General features: G+C 46.3%; 1 protein-coding gene across 6 annotated transcripts in view; it reads left to right on the top strand.

The window, feature by feature from the left end:
* The window catches only part of COL6A3 (collagen type VI alpha 3 chain), an 86,337-nt gene that overhangs the window by 22,127 nt on the left and 39,531 nt on the right, over positions 1–24,679 (top strand). For 3 of the 6 annotated variants that reach the window (XM_081242743.1, XM_081242741.1, XM_081242740.1), the window contains 11 exons: positions 2,711–3,313; positions 6,917–7,501; positions 9,180–9,779; positions 11,059–11,631; positions 13,101–13,709; positions 16,128–16,733; positions 18,099–18,713; positions 19,943–20,542; positions 21,185–21,522; positions 22,610–22,688; positions 23,928–24,073. In XM_081242743.1, the coding sequence (XP_081098869.1) occupies positions 2,711–3,313; positions 6,917–7,501; positions 9,180–9,779; positions 11,059–11,631; positions 13,101–13,709; positions 16,128–16,733; positions 18,099–18,713; positions 19,943–20,542; positions 21,185–21,522; positions 22,610–22,688; positions 23,928–24,073 (5,354 nt within the window). The remainder of the gene's footprint in view (positions 1–2,710; positions 3,314–6,916; positions 7,502–9,179; positions 9,780–11,058; positions 11,632–13,100; positions 13,710–16,127; positions 16,734–18,098; positions 18,714–19,942; positions 20,543–21,184; positions 21,523–22,609; positions 22,689–23,927; positions 24,074–24,679) is intronic. The other 3 variants (XM_081242744.1, XM_081242742.1, XM_081242745.1) reach the window with 3 other exon arrangements.

Here is a 24,679-nt window from a genome sequence, read left to right as displayed (position 1 = left end):
ATATATATATATGATGGCCACTGTTCTAAATGAACCGTACTCAAGTAATCACTGAAAGTTGTGTTTTTTAAAATTCCTTTTTATCAATGGATATAAAATACAAAAGCTTTACTAAAGCAAAAGCTAAAGGTGACCTATATATCAGTGAGGATGAGCTTTCTTTTCTTTGCAAAATATAAAGATTTAGAAAACTCACAAAACCTATCTGCAGTTTTGTGTTTGCATAGGAAATACAAATGTGATCTTTTAAATTTTGCTTGAAAAAAGGAAGCATCCCATGAGCTAAGGAAAGCATTGTGCCCACACCAATGTGCTCAGGAAAGTAGTGTTTCTAACGATGTTGAAGGAACCTATGATTTTTCCATGGATGTTTCGAAACTTTTCCATAGAAAATGCCACAGATGGGGTGATACATGAGCCATAAAAGCAGAAAACCAGACAACTTCACATTTTAAATTTTAGAAATATCTGATTCCTCTTAGAGTTAATATTGATCCCTGGTATGCCTTGCTGTACACAAGAACCAGTCTCTCTTGTGTCTGTCTGAGGCTTCGGCTCTCCTGGATAACAGCATGCCCTTGTGTGTCCCATCATTGTGTGCATAAGAGGACAACGTGGTTTTTTCAGTGATGACAAATTATCCAACATTTTTCTATGACCTGCTGTGGTTCAGCTTTTTAGAAGAGCAATAATCAAGGGTTTTCCCTCAGTGTTTGTTATTTTATTTATTCTATTGTGAACTGCAATCAAAAAGTAAGTAATAAATTAATAAGGAATGAGTCATCTGTGATTTAGAGATCGTTCTTCTTTTATTGATCTTAGGTTCAGAGTTAGTCCTTCCTTTAAAGGTCTCAGTTTGCTGAGTAAGGGGCAAATCTTCCTTTGTCCCTCGGGTCATTGATTTAGGCCTGGGAAGTGTTGAGGAATTTTGTGGTATGGTTTGCTGAACCTGGAGCTCCTGGCACCATGTGGGCCATTTCTATGGCTTGCAACATAATTCACACTGCTGGCACCGCACCATCCCATAAGATCCTTCAGGAACCTTACGGTTTGGCTAAAGAGTAGCAAATGCTTTGCAATTCTTAGCAAACGCTAAGTTAATATCTTATAAAACCTTACAAGATATTTTCACATTAGTATCTTTCCCTATGAAAGGAATTCCTCTGCAAAATTGCTGTTAGGGGTTTCATGTATGTAAGGGGAGAAAGAGAGCAGTTCTGATTTCAGTAATCCCAATTGCAGCCATCCTTGGCTCAGATTCCCCAAGGGGAGAGCTTGGGTAAGAACATCATTTCACTATAGCAAAATTCCTTAATTTCATGAGACAAGATTTGTATCCTGTTTCCATTGTGGAAGTAAAAGCAATTTTGTTGGTACCAGGAAAAATTAATTTTATGTATAAAATGTTCACTGTCATTAAAAATATCAGAATGAATGATTGTACATATAATATTACAATTATACTCCAAACATAGCTTCCTAAAATCCAGAATATAAATACCATATATGCTCACATAAAATCTCTTCCTATTCCTAACACATACTTAAGTTATTAAAATATATTTGCTAGAATAATTTTACTTTTCATATCATTTAAATCGGCCAGATTTAAACATTCTAGCAGATGAGCCTTTGAAATATTCCACCCAGGTTCATAGTTTATTGATTGCTATTCCTTGCGCAGTGCTTCTGTGAAACCCCCATTCTCAGTAACAGAATGGAAGTGTCATGTTTGCCATTGTGGGGAGAAAAGAGATCTTGGTCAGCCTTTTTATGTCCATTTGTGTAGCTCCAGAGCTAATTCTGATTCAGGGTTTACTAGATGCCCATGGTCCTGCCAGACACTCGATCTAGGATGTCATAAAAATAAGGTTGGATAATTATGTCATGACTGGTTTCATATCACTCTGCTTAACATTGTTCTGCATTTTGTGATTGAATATAGAGGCAATGGCAAAAATAAATGAAGAAAACATTTAGCTGAATCCCAGACTTGCATTTGAGTTTCACGCAACTAAACGTCATTTAAGAAACGAAAATCAAACCAAAATATATCAGAGTATTTTTGAATCAAAACTGTAAATGTTGTTTGAGTTCTTCTTTTCATATTCCCAAAGTGGTAGATACACAGCCAGGTTTTTAAAGTAAAAAAGAAGGAACAACAGTTGCTCAAGGAATCAAGTGTTTAACATACTGGGATGATGAATCACCAGACCCTAAATCTGGGATTCTGTTTTGTGCTGTGGATTTGGACAAAGAAAATTCTTATAATGACTTGAGGATTATAAGAGAAATGTCCTCAAATTAGAAATCATCTTTGGACCTTTGTTAATATACTCCTTCACTTTCTCCTGTAGGTATGGTAATGCATAATTCCATGCAACTACAGTTCCCTCCAAATTTAGTAGAAAATTTCAGAATATACCCAGAAATTGAATATGTTTTGAAATTTGACGACAAAGATGGCACAGAAGAAAATTTGATATTAAATGCCCTACTTAACACCATCATTTCTGTTAAGAAGTTGCCTCTTATGCATTCAGAATGCAGAACTAAAAGAGAATTTCACATTCCTTAATCAACATGTGTTTTGTTTGTCCGTATTTCGTGTTTCTTATTGGTTTCCCAAGAAACATGTCAGAACACTGAACGATGCATGTGGTCACTTGTTCTAATGCTTTCACATTTTTTGCATTTCTCTCTTTTAAAGCACAAGACTCTGCTGACATTATTTTCCTAATTGATGGATCAAACAACACCGGAAGTGTCAATTTCGCAGTCATTCGCGACTTCCTTGTAAATCTCCTTGAGAGACTCTCAGTTGGAACTCAGCAGATCCAAGTGGGGGTGGTCCAGTATAGCGATGAGCCCAGAACCCTGTTCTCCTTAAACAGCTATTCCACCAAGGCTCAGGTTCTGGACGCAGTGAAAGCCCTGGGGTTCATCGGTGGGGAGTTGGCCAATGTCGGCCTTGCCCTTGATTTTGTGGTGGAGAATCACTTCACCCGGGCAGGGGGCAGCCGAGTGGAGGAAGGGGTTCCCCAGGTGCTGGTCCTCATAAGTGCTGGGCCTTCTAGTGATGAAATCCGAGACGCAGTCATAGCACTGAAGCAGGCTAGCATTTTCTCGTTTGGCCTCGGAGCCCAGGCCGCCTCCAAGGCAGAGCTTCAGCACATAGCTACAAATGACAACTTGGTGTTTACTGTCCCGGAATTCCGTAGCTTTGGGGACGTCCAGGAGCAATTACTGCCGTACATTGTTGGCGTGGCCCAAAGGCACATTGTCTTGCAACCGCCAACCATTGTCACCCAAGGTACGTATGATTTTCTCACCATCTGTGTGGTAGTGGGCTGTCTGTGTGTGTTTTTGTAGAAGTCAGGTGGGCACCTTGCAGAATGATTGGCCTCGGGAGAACCTGTAAGTACCCACAGCCGAGTCCTTCCAAGATGAGCTAGTTCCTGGATGTGGTGTCTGTGACGGTTGCAGTGTTCCAAAGAAACCAGAGATCTGTGATTGAGTGGAAAGTTCTTTTTACAGAATGAATTGTCAAGAAAGTGTGCTTTTAAGGCTAATTCAACAAACCAGTTTCATTGGTTATTAAACATCGTTGTATGATCTACTTATAATGCAGTCATCTGAAAAGTGGATCTCAGGGGATCATTACGGTTCTGAGACAGTTACTCCAGGATAATGGCAATGAGCTCTAAAAGTCAGCCTGTTAGAGTGTGGTGACACATGAGAACTGTCTTCCCAAAGTCAGTATTGTGGTGCGTAGCAGGAGTGGCATTTCTGGAGGTAAGAAATAACAAAGCACTCACTTGGGGGAATGTTTAGGAAAACCTTTATTCCTGTGATTACTGAGTTGTAGAGTAGCTCTGTTGATGGAGAGATTATACACTCAGATGGGAGGCCTTTGGCAAAAGAGCCCGACTGGGCTAACATATAAAGCTAATCAAGTCACGTAAGAAAATACATTTCACAGACATGGGAGGTGGGAAGTGTATTTAAAAATTTAAGTAAGAACCCAGTGGTGCTTGATGCTGTGGCAGGTAAAAATCTGGCAGATCCAGGTGGACCAGGTTACATCACTGGTGATCTCACCCATCCGTCAGGGATTTTATTATTAATGGTTTTAGGCATATTGCTGGGTGGGGCAAATTAAGAGTTGACGCAAAATTACATCCAGAAAATTCTCTTGATATTTCCAGACTTCCCTCTGATTGGAATACAATCTATCGATATTAAAGTTTCTCTGGGCTTGCATGCTTTTGGAAACAAAAGAATGACTTCCATAGGTTTTGTAAACACTGAGGAAGCGCCATGGCTGCTGTCCGAAGAGCGGGCCTTTGGTTCTAGGCCTTATGTTAACCAGCAGTGTGATCCTGGGCAGCCCACACAGACTTTCTGGGCTCCAGTTTTTTGAACTGATGACAAAGGATGAAAGGATATTTCTGTTCCAGGAGAAGTTTCAAGTTCATTTTTATCTATGGCAGTCCAGGCCCTTATTTCAGCTTTCCCTAGCTAACTTTCACTCCTCACTTACAAAGCCATCTTTAATCTTTGTGCTTCATCTGTAAATATTCAACAGATATTCTTAGCTATCAGGTATGTGCTGGACACCAGGCCAAGCACTGGGGACCCAGTGCTGGTGGACCAGACTGATGTGGCCGCTGGCTCGTTGCAGTATAATGGGGAGATAGATCACAAAAACGTAAACCAACGACCAGAAAGCTACTCCCAGAGTGTGACAGATGAGGACGCTAAAGGGGGCTGTCATGGAAAGAGAGCTGTAGGTCAAGTGGCCAGGGAAGGCTGCTGCGAGGAGCTGCAGGACAGAAGCAGAAGGAACAAGGTACCAGGTGTGGCGGTCAGTCGTGCAGCACGAGGGAGCCTGGCTGCACCCAGAACTGTCAGGAGGAGGCGGGGCTGGAGCTCACTGATGCCTGGAAGCCTGCAGAAGCCTCTGGTTTAGGGCGCGAGCATCACCAGCTTGGGTGAAGTCCTCCAGTGGCTTCTAGTTTTTTCAGTGAAACTGGGGGGACAGGAGGACCTACTTTATTGGAGGTCAGGGTCCCCAAGTCACTGAGAAGAATCACCTAAGAGTTGCCTTGAGTCACCCTAAGAGGAGGGTGCTGAGGAAGACAGCACCGAGGAGGGACGATGGGGACTGGACGTTTGCTGGAGGAGATTCTGCTTGGGAACAGGAGCGTGGGAGAGCGAGGACGCTTGCCAGGGCTGCAGGGGACTTGGCATCCTGTGGGTCAATAGGGAGGTGAGGGCTGCAGTCGACTGGTTACAGGACGTTCAGGGTCACTGTGGTAAGGGGGTTTCACACCCAGCCCCAGCAGAACCGTGTGAAAGAGGGGAGATGGCTCTGTTGGCATCTCACAGCAGGAAGAGGAGGACTCGTACTGGAGGGGGAGGGAGGAGACGAGGTGGGGGTGAGTCAGCCCAGAGACCAGGGGATGAAAGGGATCTGCCTTCCTCTCCATCTATCCGTGTGTTGCATACATCTTACTGAATTCAGGAAGCTCTGCATTTATTGTTTCAACTCCTACATCCACGGTATGGAAGGCGCATGTGTGAGAGTGGGTGTTTCCAGGTGTGCTCGCTGTCCTTGTATGTGTCAAGAAAGCACACATGTGGTTAACTGCACAGCTGTATATATGGCTTTTAGGTGTATATGGAGAGAGGGAGAGGGAGGAAGCAGGGGGTGTGGCTCTCAGGGTCTCTCAGCCCCGCCCCCGTGTAGGGAGAATCCACGTGTCTGCAGGCCTCGATGGAGAGTTGGAGGACTTGGAATTCACTGTTTACACCACGACTCAATGCCAAAGCAGTGGTCCCCACGCGCCTGTCCCTGAATGCTTTGTATCTATGGTACATTAACATGTTTTCTCTTAAAGAGGAGAGTTTGGACCAGTGCTGTCAATATAATCAAACATCAAGTGAACTAAAGTGTTGCGTGCCATCCATCTGACTGCAGGGAGTAAGGAGGCCTCCTCATATCCAGAGGATCATTTAGTAAATTGCAAACACTCCTGTCTCTGCTTGCACCATTTACAATCTTATGAGTCTTGGAAGCCTTCTCCGTTTTCTGGATGGGGTGCTGTGGTCCGATATGAGCCTTGGTTCCCAAGACTCAGGTGTGTTGCCTGGGTGTCGATACAGCAGGTGGACACAAGGTCATAGTCACTTGGAGGCAGTGATCTTGTTAAGGTGTTTTTGCTTTGTGATTTGTCTTTGGCTTATCATAACCTTAACATGTAACGTGGGACCTGCACGATGCCTCTCTCTTAAATGCAAATACTTCTGGGCCACTTGCTCGTTTTGACATCGATTTCCTTTTTATAAGTTTATGATGCCAAATAATTGGTGTTCTTTTTCCCTTGCCTGAAAAAATCAAGGCATGGACAAGAGCACCAAAAGGAATAGAGGTGTTTATGCTTTTTAAAGTTTTGCACTTGGCAATAGGTGTTCATGAAATCAAGATTGTGAAGCACAGGGTTCTTCAAGCAGACACTGATTGCTTCTTTAATTATTTGAGCTACGGCTTTGTTCTCACCTCTAAAACCCAAGCTATGGATTTATGGTAGAAAAGAGCTTTCTGACATTTTTAGTGACAATATGGTAAATAAGTGGTGAATAAACCTACATTGATTTTTGTGCAACTGTTTTGTAAAAAGTACTAAGAGAGGGTGGGGGTTTGGGGAGCCCCACTTGCCAGCCGTAGGGAAGCTATAACTAACGCAGCTATAACTAATGTGTGTGTTAGGACAAATTCCTCAGGGGCTCCCATGGACTTGACATTGGCCAGGGCAAAGGGAACTCCCCTTGGGTGGTGTTAGCTGTGTAGAGAGTCATACTGAATGTGATGCATAAGGCTATTCTACTCACCTTGTCACGTTGCTACCTACAGTCATTGAAATCAACAAGAGGGACATAGTTTTCCTGGTCGATGGCTCTTCTGCCCTGGGACTGGTCAGCTTCAATGCAATCCGCGACTTCGTTGCCAAGGTCATCCAGAGGCTGGAGATCGGACAGGATTATATCCAAGTGGCAGTGGCTCAGTATGCAGACACCGTGAGGCCGGAGTTTTATTTCAATACCTACCCCACCAAGAGGGAGGTCATGACCGCCGTGAGGAAAATGAAGCCCATGGATGGCTCGGCCTTGTACACAGGCTCTGCTCTGGACTTTGCTCGGAACAACCTGTTCACGGGGGCGGCCGGCTATCGGGCCGCCGAGGGGGTCCCTAAGCTTTTGGTGCTGATTACAGGTGGTAAGTCCTTAGATGAAGTCAGCCAGCCTGCCCAGGAGCTGAAGAGAAGCGGCATCATGGCCTTTGCCGTCGGGAACAAGGTGGCCAACCGGGCTGAGCTGGAAGAGATCGCTTTCGATTCCTCCCTGGTGTTCATTCCTGCCGAGTTCCGAACCGCCCCTTTGCAGGGTGTGCTGCCTGGCTTGCTGGCGCCTCTCAGGACCCTCTCTGGAACCACTGAAGGTGCGGTGGGGTGGGTGTCAGACACGTGAGAGGGCTGTCTCCAGGCGGAGTGTCTGGGGAAAAAGCAAACCCAAGTTCTATTTGTGTTCAGCTGAGAGACACCTTTTAAATGATGGAAACCATAGCAACAAACAAGATTTATTTCGGGTTTCCTTTTACCCTGTCTTGGGAAATATATGACTTAAAACACCATGTGATACAACTGTATGTCTTAAAATAAGAGTCGTGTGACTTAGGCTATAGGACCAGAGACCACTTGCCTTTGAAGCTTCTGGCCGAGAGATCACCTCTCTGTTCTGATCCCTCTTGAGGCCCCAGCGTTCTGTCTCTACTGGTGGCTCCTGTCCAGCCCCCTCCCCCCTCCGCCAAGATGAAGCCTGGCTCTTCCTTTCCCAAGTAGACAGTTTACTTCTAAATGCTGAGCCGTATAGAGCATTCATCCTCTGTCCTCTCTCTTTAAGGGATTTCCTTCAATGGGGAAGCATAGTGAGGGGATGCATGTGCAGATAAAAACCCAGTGGTTCTCCAAACCCCTCATTTATTATGGTTATCACTGAACAGTTATTTTTAAAGACAGGATAACGGTCAATGAGCTTACGAATTGAATCAGTGCAATTCACCGTCCTTAAAGAAGATGGATATCACAGAAACAAGCTTTTCTGCCTCACAAACTTCACCACTGGAAGGATGTTCGGTGCATGACCCACGGTGCATGGATGCATGCTTTCTCCTCAAGCTCTCTGGTCTTCTAAAATCCTCTCTCTCTCTCTCTCTTTTATTTCCTTAAGACTTCTAATCCACACTTTCAGGGCCAAAGTTCAATTTGATAGAACATAGGATATAAGTAGTTGTTAGGCTTCAATTTTAGTGAAACGCCAGGGAAGAGATGGGAAAGAATTTGATGGCATGTGTTGGGGAAAACACTCTGATTTGAGAATTGTACGTTCGATTCTTTATGAGCACAACCTCAGCCAAGCATAGCAAAGAGTCTCTTTGCATTTTAATGTGTTTCCATGATCCTGTGATCTCACCCAGGAGGAATCCCCATGGGCACTGGTTGGATTATTGCCTGCCAATGCCGTGACTCTCCCATAGAAGAGTCTCAGCAGAGAATGACAGGTGGGCCTCCCTAGGAATATTTCAAGATGAGAACAGCCTAATTTGTTGATTTTTTTAGCCTTAGGGAACTCATGTTCTCAGGTGAACTTGGGCTAACCCTTCTAATCTATCTGTAAGTGGAAATTTCTCTGTAAATGTGTACAGGGAAACCCAGGGGGACCCAGTCTCGCCCAGGTAAACCTGGCTCTGACCGTGGTCATAAGCCGAGTGATGCAGAAAGGAGCAACACCCTTGCAGAATTCATTTCCAGGCAAGGAATGTTCTGTTTCAAGGATTCTGATCACTTTTGTTGGTTGTAAACATTCTAGCTTTTGGCACTGTATCTCTCTGTGAGCCAACTTGGTTTCGTAATGTCGGCTATCAATACTCCTCACAAACACCAGCCCCCACTGGAGGAAAATATGCAGCTTTCTGCCATATTTTACGAGATGGACATGCTTGGCCTCACTGATGTTCTCTGTGTTCTACATGTTGGCATGTGTGCCTGGGCTGTGGGCACACATGAGGAAGCCCTCTGCGGTTGTGTATGTCTCACTGTGTTTTCTGTGCTCCACTGCAGTTCACGTAAACAAAAGGGATATCATCTTTCTTTTGGATGGATCGTTCAACGTTGGAAAGACCAATTTCCCTTACGTGCGGGACTTTGTCATAAATGTAGTTAACAGCCTCGATGTTGGAAGCGACCACTTTCGTGTCGGTTTAGTGCAATTTAGTGACACTCCAGTGACGGAGTTCTCTCTGAACACCTACCAGACCAAGTCAGATTTGCTAGCTCACCTGAGGCAGCTGCAGCTCAAGGGGGGTTTGGGCCTGAACACGGGCGCAGCCCTAAGCTATGTCTATGACAACCACTTCACCGAAGCTGGCGGCAGCAGGATCCGGGACCGTGTGCCGCAACTCCTGCTCTTGCTCACAGCCGGGCAGTCTGAGGACTCCTATTTGCAAGCTGCCAATGCCCTAGCACGCGCAGGCATCCTGACCTTTTGTGTGGGCACTAGCCAGGCCAATAAGGCAGAGCTTGAGCAGATTGCTTTTAACCCGAGCCTGGTGTATCTCATGGATGATTTCAGCTCCCTGCCTGCTTTGCCTCAGCAGCTGATTCAGCCCCTAACCACTTATGTTAGTGGAGGTGTGGAGGAAGTGCCACTCGCCCAGCCAGGTAACGCTCTCCGACTGCTCCGGTCTCCCTCGTCCCCCCTGACACCACTTTGGCAGGCAGATGGCCCGATCTGAACTCCAGAGCGTGGCAATAAGCTATAGAAAGATGATGGGCTCTCTTTGGTTGAAGGAATTTGAAGGGGGGCTTGAGACACTGTACCAGCAAGCTTAGATGCTCTGTCTAAAGGATGTGTGTTCATGAAAGAAAGTCTAGAAAATCCAGCTTACGTTCTGTCCTGGTTATCCCAATCTTGATTCAGAAGCTTTACTTATTTATTTTTTTGCCCCAATACCTCTGAAGATTCTGGTGAGCAAATCCAGATGGAAATGGGAGAAAAACAGAGAAAGAGAGAGAGATGGATTCCCTTTCATACATGAGTATGCACTGGGAGCATTGAAAAATGGAAAGGATTTTCCTGATATGATATTTTTATGTTACAAATCTGCTGTATCTAGAACATTATTTGTCATAAACCCAATGAAGGCTGTATCTTTATGTGATGGCAAAATGGTTTCCAAAGGAAGTCTGGATGATGATGATGACTGCAAATTACTAGGGTGATGAGATACAGACTCTTAGATCTACCAGTTGCTGACATCACAGATGGGTAGCAAGAGAGATCCCACTGAAACATAATCAAAATAGTTCTAAGAACCGTGTGTGCCTAAAATAATGTTCACATGACATGCTGTACCCCCCCCCCCCCATGTCTGTGTTTTCTGTTGTCTGATCACAGCAGATTGGAAATCACTGACAGAGATCCTGACCCACAGACCGATTATGGACACTATTTGGGGTTCTAACCCATAAGCTCAAATTTAATGAAAAGAGAATCTAATTAGAGCATGTCTACATGTCAGGTGGATAACCCATATCAGCGTTTGTCACTAGAGACAGATCAATTTTTAAGCAGAAGAACAACAGGACCATATTTGCAATAGTTCTGTTTATAACAATTTGAAAACACTGTCTGTTCTCCTAGAGTGGTTGCCACCTGATATAAGAACAGGACCCTCTGGGCTTTTCTTTGGCCTGCTTTGTTGAGGAAGCATGATGTTAGGTTGGGCAGACCCATCTAGTTGTCCTAATCCTGTGCATAGATGAAAGGGGGCATGTGAAAGACACCTGGTGTGGGTTTTCTCTTCCCTTGCTGGTGCAATGATCATCAGATGAATTTTGTGAATTCCCATTACCAAAAGCTGGTGGTTCTGGGCTCAGGTCAGTTTGGTGCCTGTTGTGTTCTTGTCCCTCACTCTGTCCTAACTCTCTTTCATTGTAGAGAACAAGCGAGACATCCTGTTCCTCTTTGATGGCTCAGCCAATCTCGTGGGCCAGTTCCCTGCCGTCCGCGACTTCCTCTACAAGGTCATTGATGAGCTGGATGTGAAACCTGACAGGACCCGGATTGCGGTGGCTCAGTACAGCGATGATGTCAGGGTGGAGTCCCGTTTTGATGAGCACCAGAACAAGCCCGAGATCCTGAATCTCGTGAAGAGAATGAAGATCAAGACGGGCAAAGCCCTCAACCTGGGCTATGCCCTGGACTACGCACAGAGGTACATCTTTGTGAAGTCTACTGGAAGCCGGGTCGAGGATGGAGTGCTTCAGTTCCTGGTGCTGCTGGTGGCGGGAAGGTCATCCGATCGTGTGGACAGGCCAGCTCTCAACCTGAAACAGAGTGGGGTGGTGCCCTTCATCCTCCAGGCCAAGAACGCAGACCCTGCCGAGCTGGAGCAGATAGTACCGTCCCCCGCCTTTATCTTGGCTGCAGAGTCACTTCCCAAGATTGGAGACCTTCAACCACAGATCGTAAACCTCTTAAAATCGGTGCAAAATGGGGCGCCAACACCAGGTAAGGCATACATAGAACTTCTGGTTGCTTCTGCAGCTCAGTTGTCCCATGCTTGAGTTGATGGTAGGCGGCTGGCTCCTGGTCTCCGGGTAGAAACCCTCCTTGGGTTTCCAAGAAAGATAGGTGATTTCTGCAGGAACAATGGAATATGGCTTTTCTTTCCCCGAGGTGACTCTCTAACTGCTCTCTAGGGCAAAACAGGAGAATCAGGGTGATTATTTTTAAGGGCATTAGAATATTTTGTAATAAGATACATTATAAAGATTTAGCTATATCAGTGGTTAAAAATAATCCTTTTTTTAAAAAAACACACTGTTTTTACTATATATATAATAAAAGCCATATAACACGGTTACATTAGAGCTAAAACAGTCTTCATCTTCATATATTTCCCTGATTTCTTATTTTAAGTGAGTATCACTGTGTCATAATTCATTCTCTGCATCCATGAAAACCATAAAGCATGAAGAGAGGCAGGCACATTCCCATTATAAACGCTGCATTAAAGTTTCTCAGTACTAATCTTTGTTACCATGACTTCATGCTTAACCACTTTGCATTTGGTGATAAAACTGCAGCAAAAAGAGTAATTAATTTCACATATAATCCCTTTGATTGAAAATAGAGAATCTAGAGCTTCTCTACATTGACTGTTGAGCACGTTCGCTGTGGGTTTTGGGTTGTAACCTGGACATCTGGGTTACATTTCCCCCCATTTATCTGCTATCACTTGCAGTACATCAGTCGAAACCTCTCATCTATAAAGTGCTAACGGTTGTGCAGACTCCACCGACCATGTCTCTCTCCCTGCCCCCAACATTTCTTCTTGAGTACAACGTTGAAACTTAACAATACTGTTCAAACATGGAAAAGTTCTAAAATAAAAGGGCTATCTGTATGTATTGGTGCATCCGTTTCCTAATCCTCCTTTAATAAATTATGATAATTTAAGTGGCTTAAAGCAAAATGAATTTACTATCTTAAGTTTTAGAGGTCAGAAACCCAAAACCTGTTTTACTGGGCTAAAATCAAGGTGTCAACATGCTTGCTTTCCTTCTGGAGGTTCTGGCCATTTACCCACTTCCTTATCTTTTCCAGTGTCTAGGGGCTGCCTGCATCCTTGGTCCATGGCCCCCTCCTCCATCTTCAAAGCCAGCAGATCTTCAAAGCAGATCTTCTCCTATCTCTGGCCTCTTGTTTCCATCCTTACCTCTTCTCCCTCTAACTCTAATCCTCTTATCTCCCTTTTATAAGGACACGCGATTGATTACACTGGATCTACCTGGATAATCCGGGACAATCTCCCCATGCCTCTAAGCCTTAATTTAATCACACCTGCAGATTTTCTTCCATATAAATTCCAGGGATTAGGAGTTGGATATCTTAGGAGTTATTTGGTCCACCACAAATTGGTATGAAATTATCCCTACTGTGTCCCGTGTGAGTCACAGAGGATGTCTTCCTTCTAGTTTCAGTTGAAAAGGATGTGGTGTTTCTGATCGACGGCTCCGAGGGTGTCAGGAGCGGCTTCCCGCTGTTGAAAGAGTTTGTCCAGAGAGTGGTGGAGAGCCTGGACGTGGGTGTGGACCGGGTGCGTGTAGCTGTGGTGCAGTACAGCGACCGGACCAGGCCCGAGTTCTACCTGAATTCCTACATGGACCAGCAGAGCATCGTCAGTGCCATCCGCGGGCTGACGCTGCTGGGCGGGCCAACCCCCAACACCGGGGCCGCCCTGGACTTTGTCCTGAGGAACATCCTGATTGGCTCCGCCGGAAGCCGCATAGCAGAAGGCGTCCCCCAGCTCCTCATTGTCCTTGCGGCCGACAGGTCTGGGGATGATGTGAGCGGCCCCTCGGTGGTCCTGAAGAGGGGAGGGGCCGTGCCTATCGGCATTGGCATCGGGAACGCTGACATCACCGAGATGCAGACCATCTCCCTCATCCCGGACTTCGCAGTGGCCATTCCCACCTTCCGGCAGCTGGGCACCGTCCAACAGGTCATCTCCGAGAGAGTGACCCAGCTCAGCCGCGAGGAGCTGAGCAGGTTGCGGGCATCTGTGGTCCCTGTAACGAGCCCGGGTAAGGAGCGGATTCTTTGGCTCTTCATTCCTTGACATATCTGGGGCTCCTTGTTTGGACTGTGGGTTACAAAGGATTCTCAGTTTTGTTTCCTCAGCTGTAGGGAGTGAAAACCAGAGTCATGCGAAGAATCAGGAACCACGTGGGCTCGGTGCCAGAAATGGCTTGGGGAGATGCTAAGATTCATGTTTTTGGCCAAATTCAAGTCTCAAGGATGGGCGTAGGCTTGGCTTTCAGCTCAGACCCCTAATTCTGCATAAAGGCTCTGTATAGCTAACCAAAGAGAGAGGCCATCTAATTGATAGTTCCAGTTCAGTGCCGGGTCCAGGCTTTCCCTGGTCGGTTGGTCCAGCTGGCAGCCTCCTGTGATCGAGGAGGGAGTTCGACCACAGGTGGCCTATCAAGCTGGATCACAGTCTCTGAAATATTTCCAGAGCCAATGTGTGAAGATTGCTTTTGAATTTGCTTGGGGCAGAGAAGTAAGTGTCTTAACTGGCAGGAAGTCCATCTGGCTGTTATGACCTTGGCTTATTCTATGTCCTCCTTCCTGTTCCCCTCTCCTAGGCCTGATACAATGAACTGGAAAGTGGAGGGAACCTTACTTGCTCAGAAGGAAGGGGGCTCAGAGAGAGCCCCCCTTCCAAAAATGCCCACAGAGGGCCTGCCCTCCCTGGACACTCGGGTGGGGAGGTCACAGTGGTGAACAGGCACATGCATCCTCGCTCCTGTGTGGTTCACATTCTACAGAACCATCCACATCAAGGCTTGGGGAGGGGAAAATGGGAAGGGCTTGTGGGGAAGGGGGAGGGAAGAGTAAAAGCAAGTGAGAGAAAAGTCGAGGCAGGACACAGTGCTGTTCGGGAGGGTGAGGGAGGGAGGGTGACCGGCACGGTGCTGCAGAGAGGATCGCTTCCCCTTGCTGATGTCCACGCAGAGTGCAGCCTGCCCTGCAAGCCTTCCCTGGAATGCTCTAGAGGGCTTGCCATCAAATAAATTTGGGAAGGCAGTGGGATAAATGAAGTGAGGGTCTTTTTGGTTTTGGTTTTGCCCTAATTGATATGTTTTGTGTATCCCCAGTACAATAAGGGAACACAACGTTTCCAAAACTTGTTTGGCTGTAGGAGTCCTTTTTCTTTTCTTTCTTTTTTTTTTTTTTAGTTTTTACTTTATACTGGAGTCTAGTTGATTTACAGTGTTGTGTTTGTTTCAGGTGTGCAGCAGAGCGATTCAGTTATACATGTACATATATCTATTATTTTAAAAATTCGTTTCCCATTTAGGTTATTACAGAATATTGAGTAGAGTTCCCTGTGCTCTACAGTAGGTCCTTGTTGGTTATCTATTTTAAATATAGTAGCGTGTCTATGTCAATCCCAAACTCCCAATTTATCCCCCCCCCCATCTTTTTTTACGGGGCATTGGAGGTACTGGTACTCCCAAGAAGGCACTTGGGAAATGCTGTCATCGTGTGTGTGCAGCTTACTTATGCACAAGCCTATGTTTCTACAACAGTACGACTCCTGGTCCATCGGCTCTCCCGCTCTTCAAGATGACTGTTTTCTACCTTCTCCTTCTCCTGCTTCTTCTACACGTCTCCTCCCTCCGCTTACTCTGAGCTGGTGACCCTGATTCCCATTTCACTGAGAAAATACAAGTAAATCGAAAAAGAACTCCCAGAAGCCGTACTCGGTCTGTCCCAGCATCAGTGTCTATGTCTCGGCTGCCCTCCCGTTACTTGGAGGAACTGTCCCTGCTTCCCTGGGCAGCCTCACCGCTTCCCTACTCAAGGGTGTCACCTGTAACTCGCCTTCTCTCTCCTGCATCATCAGTTCTCTGATGTACTGGGTGATTCCATTCACGATACAAACGCAATGCCTTTTCTTTTCTCGTAAAAACTCTCCCTTGATGCCCTGCTCCCCACTGCAGGAGTGCTCCAGGCTCCTTTATAAAGTGTTGCTGTCTACAATTCTTCTCTGAACACACCCTAACCTGTTGTTTGCTCTCCCTGCTCCACAGAATGTGCTCTGGTCAAGGTCCCTCCATCTGGCAAACCCCAGTAGTCAGTTGTCGGGCACTGTCCCCCTTGACCTATGAGTGTCATCTGTCACAGGTTCGATCCCCTCCTTCCCGAAACCCCATCCCCACTCGGTCTAGACCTGGCTCCTGTGTGTCTAGGTTCTTCCTCCTGCTGACTTACTTTTCCTTTTGCCCTTTGCTGCTTCCTCCTCTTCCCTCTGACTTGTAATCCCTGAGATGCCCAGGACTCTCTCCTGGGACTGGTATTCTAACTCCAATAGTCTGAATTAGGATACCTTACCGGTCAGGTGGCAGTTCTCTGACAAATTGGGAGGCCGTTCATGAACACTAAGAATTTGGTGTCAATGAAGCTGAAACCCTATGATAACATTTGATTCACAGGTGTCGGCGGCAAGAGGGATGTGGTCTTTCTCATCGATGGGTCCCAAAGTGCCGGCCCCGAGTTTCAGTACATCCGTACCCTCATTGAGAGGCTGGTTGACTACCTAGATGTGGGCTTCGACATGACCCGGGTGGCGGTCATCCAGTTCAGCGAGGACCCCAGGGTGGAGTTCCTGCTGAACGCCCACTCCAGCAAGGACGAGGTGCAGAACGCGGTGAGGCGGCTGCGGCCCAAAGGTGGGAGGCAGATCAACATTGGGGGCGCCCTGGAGTACGTGTCAAGGAATATCTTCAAGAGGCCTCTGGGGAGCCGGATTGAAGAGGGAGTCCCTCAGTTCCTGATCCTCATTTCTTCCGGGAAGTCTGATGATGAGGTAGATGAATCGGCAGTAGAGCTCAAGCAGTTTGGCGTGGCGCCACTTATAATCGGAAGGAACGCAGACCAGGAGCAGTTGGTGAAGATCTCCCTGAGCCCTGAATACGTGTTCTCAGTGAGCACCTTCCGGGAGCTGCCGAGCCTGGAGCAGAAACTGCTGACACCCATCACAACCCTAACCTCCGAGCAGATACAGCAGCTCCTGGCCAGCACGCGCTACCCTCCTCCAGGTAAGACTGGGCGTTTCTTGTTCTTTGTTGTGTCTTCTCGAAAAAACATAAAAAAATAACAGGCTCTAAGGCCATGGTGCTCACAAGTAAAATTAAAATAACAGGACACCTGAGATTGAACCAGCTGGATCTATTGCTTGTGGCAGGGAGGAAGGACACACACGCTGGTGAACCACAGGGCATCACAGCGAGAGGGTGTTAGGAAGGGCTTATGATAGGATTTGAACTCATCATAGACGATTTTGTGGAAGCCTTGAGGAAATGGGACTTTGCCCCGGATCGAATGCTGTCGAGAAGGAGTAATTTTATCATTGGATATCTTACCAAATGTCATGGCTAAAGCTGAAATTGATACAGAAGCAGTAGTCATGCCTATGATCCAGGATGGGGAGTGTCTGGTGATTTTTGTTTTCTTTTTGTCAGTGTTCAGATATGATCAGGGCGTGGCTGTCTCTGATACTGATGTTCTGTGAAATCTTTTATGTGCCACTGGAGAATCCAAGTCCTGGCTGTGTATGCCTGGCCAGTTTTTCTCTTTCTCAAGATAAATGGTTCAATTCCATGACCTGCTCAGCTTTTGCTGTGCTATGTTTCCACGATAAGTAGTCAGTGATTTATGAGGCCAATGTTGAATTTGTTGAGAGGCAAGATATGAGCTATTTACTAAATGGCACCCAAGAAGTACCTAGAATTCTAATTAATAGGAAGCCATGGTTCATCTTTCCTAGGACTTTTGATTAATTTATAGTTAAAAATGGATTCATGCAAAGAAAATAGGGGCATAATAGTGAAAATAAAAACTTTGTATAACTGCTAGAGATATGTGAGAAAAAGAAATACTATGAATCAAACACCAGGAACGATGGTGGGGCCTGCTGGAGCGAGTTGGGATTCTCCGGGCTGTCACTAGCTAAGTGGTGGCCTTGGATGAAGTGAGGGCCTTTGTCCTCAGCTATCTCTTTTCTTGCACAACAAAGATGTTGATCCTGGTGATCTCAATCCCTTCTGGTAGTAACAGTTCATGATTCATAGATTATGGTAACCCAGGATTCGTTTCTAAGTGCTATTTATATTTTTGAAATGAGTTGTAACCCAGACACCAAAGCCAAAATTAAAATCCAGTAAACTCAGAAAGAGACAGTTTTGGAGAACTTAAAATATTTCAAGAAGCAGAAATTGTTTTGATGCAAGAGGCCCAATTTGTAATGATTGATTTAAGAAAAGCCTAGGAGATAAACACATGCACATCGGCTTATAATTTTCACGTTAATTGATATTATGGTGCAACATAGAGCAAAGTTCAGAAACGAAACCAGATGCGTGCCAGTCTTGTAGTGAGTTTTCTTTTTTCCTTTTCATCCACAGCCGTGGAGAGTGACGCTGCGGACACCGTCTTCCTAATCGACAGCTCAGACAGTGTGAGGCCGGATGGCATCGCACACATTAGGGACTTTGTTAGCAGGATCGTGCGGAGACTTAACCTTGGCCCTAATAAAGTGAGAATTGGGGTCGTGCAGTTCAGCAATGATGTCTTCCCAGAGTTTTACCTGAAGACCTATAAATCCCAGGCCAGTGTGCTGGATGCCATACGTCGCCTGAGGTTCAAAGGGGGGTCTCCGCTGAACACTGGCAAAGCTCTGGAATTCGTGGCAAGGAATTTCTTTGTCAAGTCTGCCGGGAGCCGGATAGAAGACGGGGTGCCCCAACACCTGGTTCTGTTTCTGGGTGGCAAATCCCAGGACGATGTTTCCAGGTATTCCCAGGTGATAAGCTCCGCGGGGATTGCGAGTTTAGGAATAGGAGACCGAAACATCGACAGAATGGAGCTGCAGACCATCACCAACAACTCCAGACTAGTCTTCACGGTTCGGGAGTTCAGAGAGCTCCCCAACATAGAAGAAAGGGTCATGAACTCCTTTGGACCCTCCAGGGTCACCCCTGCCCCTCCGGGAGTGGACACGCCCTCTCCCTCACGGCCAGGTATGAGCTGTGGTACCCGTGACTACAGAGCGGGACACCAATTATTCTTTTTAATTGAAAAAAAGCAATTAGCATTCATTTAAATAATTTTCTTCTCTCAGGGCTGTGGCTGCCATACAATTAGAAACTAAATACGGGGAAAATAATTGAGTTGAAATTGTAGGAGGAATAGAAGGAAATGCATCTCAGAAAGCATATGGTCATTGATTCTTCCATGAGCTTCCACGAGACTAATCGTAGCCCCATTGAAAGTTGCTATAAAAGAGCATTGAGGGTTAGCCACAGACTCATTGGCTCTCAGAATAAAATGGCATCTTTGAAGTTGTTCAATCCACACCCCTCCGAACATGATTGGAAGTCAGCCTCTCTCCTAGGTGGGATCATGGTCCAGTCAACCCTCTTTCTTTGGACTGGTATCGTCGGGACTTTAGAGCTGTCCACCTACAGCTTTGACCTCATGCTCCTGGGTCTGAACTTTGGGGCTGCCAAGAGCAAACTGAGCCCCTCCACCAACCCACGTCTTTCTTAGCTCCTACTCCAGGGGATAGCCCCTCAGACATCTGGAGCAAATGATTAGGGTTGGTTTTCCATGGGGCATCTGCACTCCACTTAGCTCTTTCATGTCTTCCTTCTGTGCTGGTGGTGGAACATCTCACACTGCTCCGGATTCCCCTTCTCTCTACTCCAGTCTTGATCCCTTGATTGAAATTAGGGAATTATCTCCAAATGTCGTTCAGTTTCACAGGCTCCAACCAAGCTCTCGGAATGCTGGCTGGTGATCCTCCAAGAGTCTGCTTCCCATTTTCCAATCTGTTTCTCTCAGCCCTCCCTTTCCCCGCCTCTAGCACACCTCCCCCAACTCCTTCCAGACACTGTCATTTATTTTTGACCAGGAGGAAAGTGTGTAGTGGCATTTCCTAAAACCCCTGATATCATGGACTGTTGAATTCATGGCATAATCTCATTTTGCCCGGGATACCTGGGACTCAGTTCCACTGAGTTTTCACATCTCCTTTCCTTTTGTTTAGGTGATTTATCATTTATCACCTAAACGTGTTTGGAGGACTGTGAATTCAGGAACTCTAAAGGCATGGAATAGAGCCCAAGGTGTCCACTGTGAATGAATTACAGGAATGCCTTATTTTAATCATTTTACATTTTGTTTTTTTGTTCTGGATATAGAAACCAAATTTCTCCTTTTTTTTTTTTTTCATTGTAATCATCTTTAGAGAAAAAGAAAGCAGACATTGTGTTCCTGTTGGATGGTTCCATCAATTTCCGGAGGGACAGTTTCCAGGAAGTGCTCCGTTTCGTGTCTGAAATTGTGGACACGGTTTATGAAGGGGGGGACTCCATCCAAGTGGGGCTGGTCCAGTACAACTCTGACCCCACTGACGAATTCTTCCTGAAGGACTTCTCCACCAAGCAGCAGATTATTGATGCTATCAACAAGGTGGTCTACAAAGGGGGGAGGCACGCAAACACCAAGGTGGGCCTGGAGCACCTGCGGCTGAATCACTTCGTGCCAGAGGCAGGCAGCCGCCTGGATCAGAGAGTCCCGCAGATTGCCTTTGTGGTCACCGGAGGAAGGTCGGTGGAGGATGCCCAGGAGGCGAGCCTGGCACTCACCCAGAGAGGCGTCAAAGTGTTCGCGGTGGGCGTGAGGAACATCGACTCAGAGGAGGTGGGGAAGATCGCGTCCAACAGTGCCACGGCGTTCCGAGTGGGGAGCGTCCAGGAGCTGTCGGAATTGAGCGAGCAGGTTTTGGAAACTCTGCATGACGCGATGCATGAAACCTTATGTCCTGGTGTGCCTGATGTTTCCAAAGGTAATGCCCTTTAGGTGCATGTTTTCAACCATGTCCTGTCGATGTTGGTGAGTTACCTGTCTACCCAGATCCCCAGCGCTGGCCTCTGGGCTCCTATAGCATCTGGTGTGTCAGGCATTGACTTACGTCCACGGGGGTTGGGTCCTGGTTGTCACCTACCACTGTGATCGGATGTGGCTCCAGGATAGGAGTGGATGTCTGTCTTTTCTTGCTCTTACCAGATTTACTCCCCACCCCCTACTCTTTAATCCCCTAAATAATTCAGACTGATTGATGCCTGTTTCTGTTTGTAGGTTTATTAGATCAATTATTTGAGATCAGAGGGTTTGCGTTCTCAAGTGTGTTTAGTCTAAAGCACAAACTCCGGATGCATTTAGATAGACACTGACTGTATACCATGCCAAAGTTGATTAATATCAGCAAAGCAAACATACTGAATGGCCAACAATTTTGGCTCCGAAGAGTCAGCATGAGTTTTCCCAGAGAGAGAGGCAGATCTAATTGCTTCTCAGAGCTCATACACAGAAGGTCCCCTTTTGCACTTGAGCGTGGTGTCCTGGTCCACGTCCCGAGCTGTGCCTGTAGGTTGAACACATCACAGCAGCTCGACTTCGAGCTCATGGCCTGCTTTTCCCTTTACAGTCTGTAACCTGGATGTGATTCTGGGCTTTGATGGCTCAAGAGATCAGAACATATTTGTGGCTCAGAGGGGCTTTGAGTCCAAGATGGACACCATCCTGAATAGAATCAGCCAGATGCAAAGAATCAGCTGCAGCGGCGGCCAGCTGCCCACAGTGCGGGTGTCCGTGGTGGCCAACACGCCCTCAGGCCCTGTGGAGGCCTTTGACTTTGCTGAGTACCAGCCAGAGCTGTTTGAGAAGTTCCAGAGCATGCGCACCCAGCAGCCCTACATCCTCACTGCGGACACGCTGAAGCTCTACCAGAACAAGTTCCGGCAGGCCTCGCCAGATAGTGTGAAGGTGAGGACGGCTGCCTCGTTTCCGCTTCCTGTGCCATCTCTGGGTTTTACTGGGCAGGAGAAACCCTTGATGCCTGGAAGCCCCCTCCCCAAACTGTTCTTCTATAGAGGCTCTTCATGTTTGATGGGGTTGGCGGTGCCTGTATGTAAGAGTCCTTTATTATCAACTGGGCTGAAATGGAATATCTGCTTCTAGTTTTACTAAAGCAGTAAAAAAATTCTTGGAAATCAGTAATTAAGCTTGAATGCATTGAATTTGTGAGTAATTCATGTTTAATCATAGTCCTGACCATTAAATGCATTATGTTCTCTATTTGTATTTACTTTTATCTCTCTCTTTCTCTGTATTGGTTCATACACACACACACACACACACACACACAATCAGTTTGCTAAGGCTGCCATAACAAAGTTCCACAGGTGGGGTGGCTTAAACAACAGGAATTTATTCTCTCACAGTCCTGGAGGCTGGAACTCTGAGATCAGAGCAGCGTCAGGGTTGTTTTCTTGGAGGTCTCTCAACTTGGCTTGGAAATGGCGTCTTCTCCTTCTGTCTCCACATGGTTTTCCCTGTGTCTGTGTCTGTGTCCTAATTGCCTCATCTTAGAAGGACACCAGTCGTCGGATGAGGACCCACTCTAATGACCTCAGTTAACTTAATTGCCTCTTTAAAAGTCCTATTGCCAAACATGGTCACACTCTGAGGCACTGAGGGTTAGGACTTCAAAATATGAATCTTGGAGCCTACAGAACAGGCACACAAACACACACGCACGCATGTACACGCCCACGCATACGCATGATTTCTAGAAACTACACCCCCTGAATAAGAGAATGAGATAAACTTTTTACTTCCATTGTTGATTGTGCTTTTAAATAAATCAAGTCCTACCCTATACCCATTTATTTTATACCTCATTTATTGCACAGTATCAAGGAGCTATGAACATGGGGTGATTGTTTCTCAACCTTGGCCCCCAGTTTCCTCCACTGTAAAGTGGAGGCTTTGAACTGGCTAATCCTCCTCTCAAGGGTCTGTGATGTTTCTTTTACTTTTGGCTGGCGCTTGACGTATCTTTTATCTTCAGGTGGTCATTCATTTTACTGATGGGGTGGATGGAGATCTGGCTGATTTACAAAGAGCATCGGAGGAACTCCGACAAGAAGGTGGGTTCTGGGGCTTTTCTGTGGGAGAAGTAAACCTGGGTGAGGAAGGCGCACTGCTGGGCTGGAGAGAAATGACTCCACTAAGGGACCCTCTGGGAGAGCGGCTTCTCTTGGAGGACACCTCATCCCAGCATTTTGGTCCTCTGTCGCCTGCCTGGGGCCACAGGATGGGACAGCAAGGACCCCGTACTTACACAGACAGCTCTATTACCAAGTCCTGGCACAGACCCCACGGGGTCTCAGGCTCATTCCTGTGGTAGAACATCTAGAAAGCATGATGCTTTTGTAAAAGAACATGAAGTTTTGATTCATTTGGCTGTATTATATAAACTAGGAATTCATTTTATAGCAAAGAATCTTGCTGTATTTTCTGTTTGCAGTTATCACAGCTCAAAATTACTCCAACGTTAAGAAAAGATACACTTTCACCTAAAATTTGGAAAGCGTACTTTCCAAATTTAAGGTGACTGGTTTGCAATGGTACCTGTTATCAGATGTACTATTTGACTGTTTATCTGCTTTGGAATTTGGTAGCACTGGCTATCAAAAAAGTGGATGCCAACACTAGAGGTTTAAGAAGAATTTGTTGAAGCATAATTTATCGTAAGAATGTTCTATTTATTAGCTTGCTTTTCCAGAGCAATGGAGATGAGATTGCTATCATCTGATTTTGGAGACGTGGGATTTCAATTCTTCCCACAGCATACCTGTGTTACATAAGACCAGAGCTTGAGAATTTACGTATGAATAAACTTCATGGTGTTGTTTCCTAGAGTTACATTAATCCATTTACTTACTGACAAATCAGAAACAATTACTCAGAGGAGTCCAGAGTTCCAGTATTTCAACTCTTCGGAGCAGCTAATTAGTGTGATGAAGCATGGTTCAATTAAAGGCCAAATTTTCTACTGAAGTTTTCTTTAAAAAATAAAAGAGGGGCTTCCCTGGTGGCGCAGTGGTTGAGAGTCCGCCTGCCGATGCAGGGGACACGGGTTCGTGCCCCTATCCCGGAGGATCCCACATGCCGCGGAGCGGCTGGGCCCGCGAGCCATGGCCGCGGAGCCTGTGTGTCTGGAGCCTGTGCTCCGCAACGGGGGAGGCCACAGCAGTGAGAGGCCCGCGTACAGCAAAAAAAAAAAAAAAAAAAAAAAAAAAAAAAAATAAAAGAGAGTCAGGAGGAAAAGTGCTGTGGCTCTTGAATGCCTAGGTGAGGCTTCTTAAGTGTACCTGCCCCCCCAGGCGTCCGAGCTCTGATCTTCGTGGGCCTTGAACGTGTCGCCAACTTGGAGCAGCTGATGCAGCTGGAGTTTGGGCGAGGATTCACGTACAACCGGCCCCTGAGACTGAACTTGCTGGACCTAGACTATGAAGTAGCGGAGCAACTTGTGAGTGTTTTATGTATCTACACACAAACTGGTTTAGATATAGCACAATATTGGGCATCTCAGGATAACGCAGTCCGTTATCACCAGGCAAATGGAGGAGAGACCGCTGGGTGGGCAATTTAATTCATGTAATTTACTTGGGACCTACTTTGTTGCCATAACATGAGTCCTGGAAACGGAGCTATCTGAGAACTGGAAAGACGGCCACACGGGCATGGGTGTCGAGGCAGCTGTCGCCTTAGAGTTTGCTCCCTTTAAAGAGACTTCTTTTCATTTATAAGATTGTTGAGAAGCCATAACATTGAGATGGACCCTTCCCTCTGTCAACAGGAAACAGGGAAAACAAGAATATGCAGGAAACGAAAGGCCATTTCTGGGTGGAAAGGGGCTTCCATTGCCTTCTTTTCTAGTTCCCTTTGGAGCAAATGAGGGCGCCCCATGAGGCTTCCTAATCTTCTTGGGTTCAGCCTCTCAGCAGGTGGGGTTAACGTCTGGGTTTGGGGGTGAGGCTGGGGGCTTTTGGGACGTGAGGGGGCTGAGCGTTCAACTCAGAGCTTCTTTGGAGGAGGCAGTGGTGCCCTATGGGACGAGCTGACTCCATCCTGC

Source organism: Mesoplodon bidens (genome assembly GCF_964165515.1).
Source record: "Mesoplodon bidens genome assembly, chromosome: 8".
Taxonomy (NCBI): Eukaryota; Metazoa; Chordata; class Mammalia; order Artiodactyla; family Ziphiidae; genus Mesoplodon; species Mesoplodon bidens.
The sequence above is the reverse complement of the archived record's forward strand: the minus strand, read 5'-3'. Positions and strand labels throughout refer to the sequence as shown.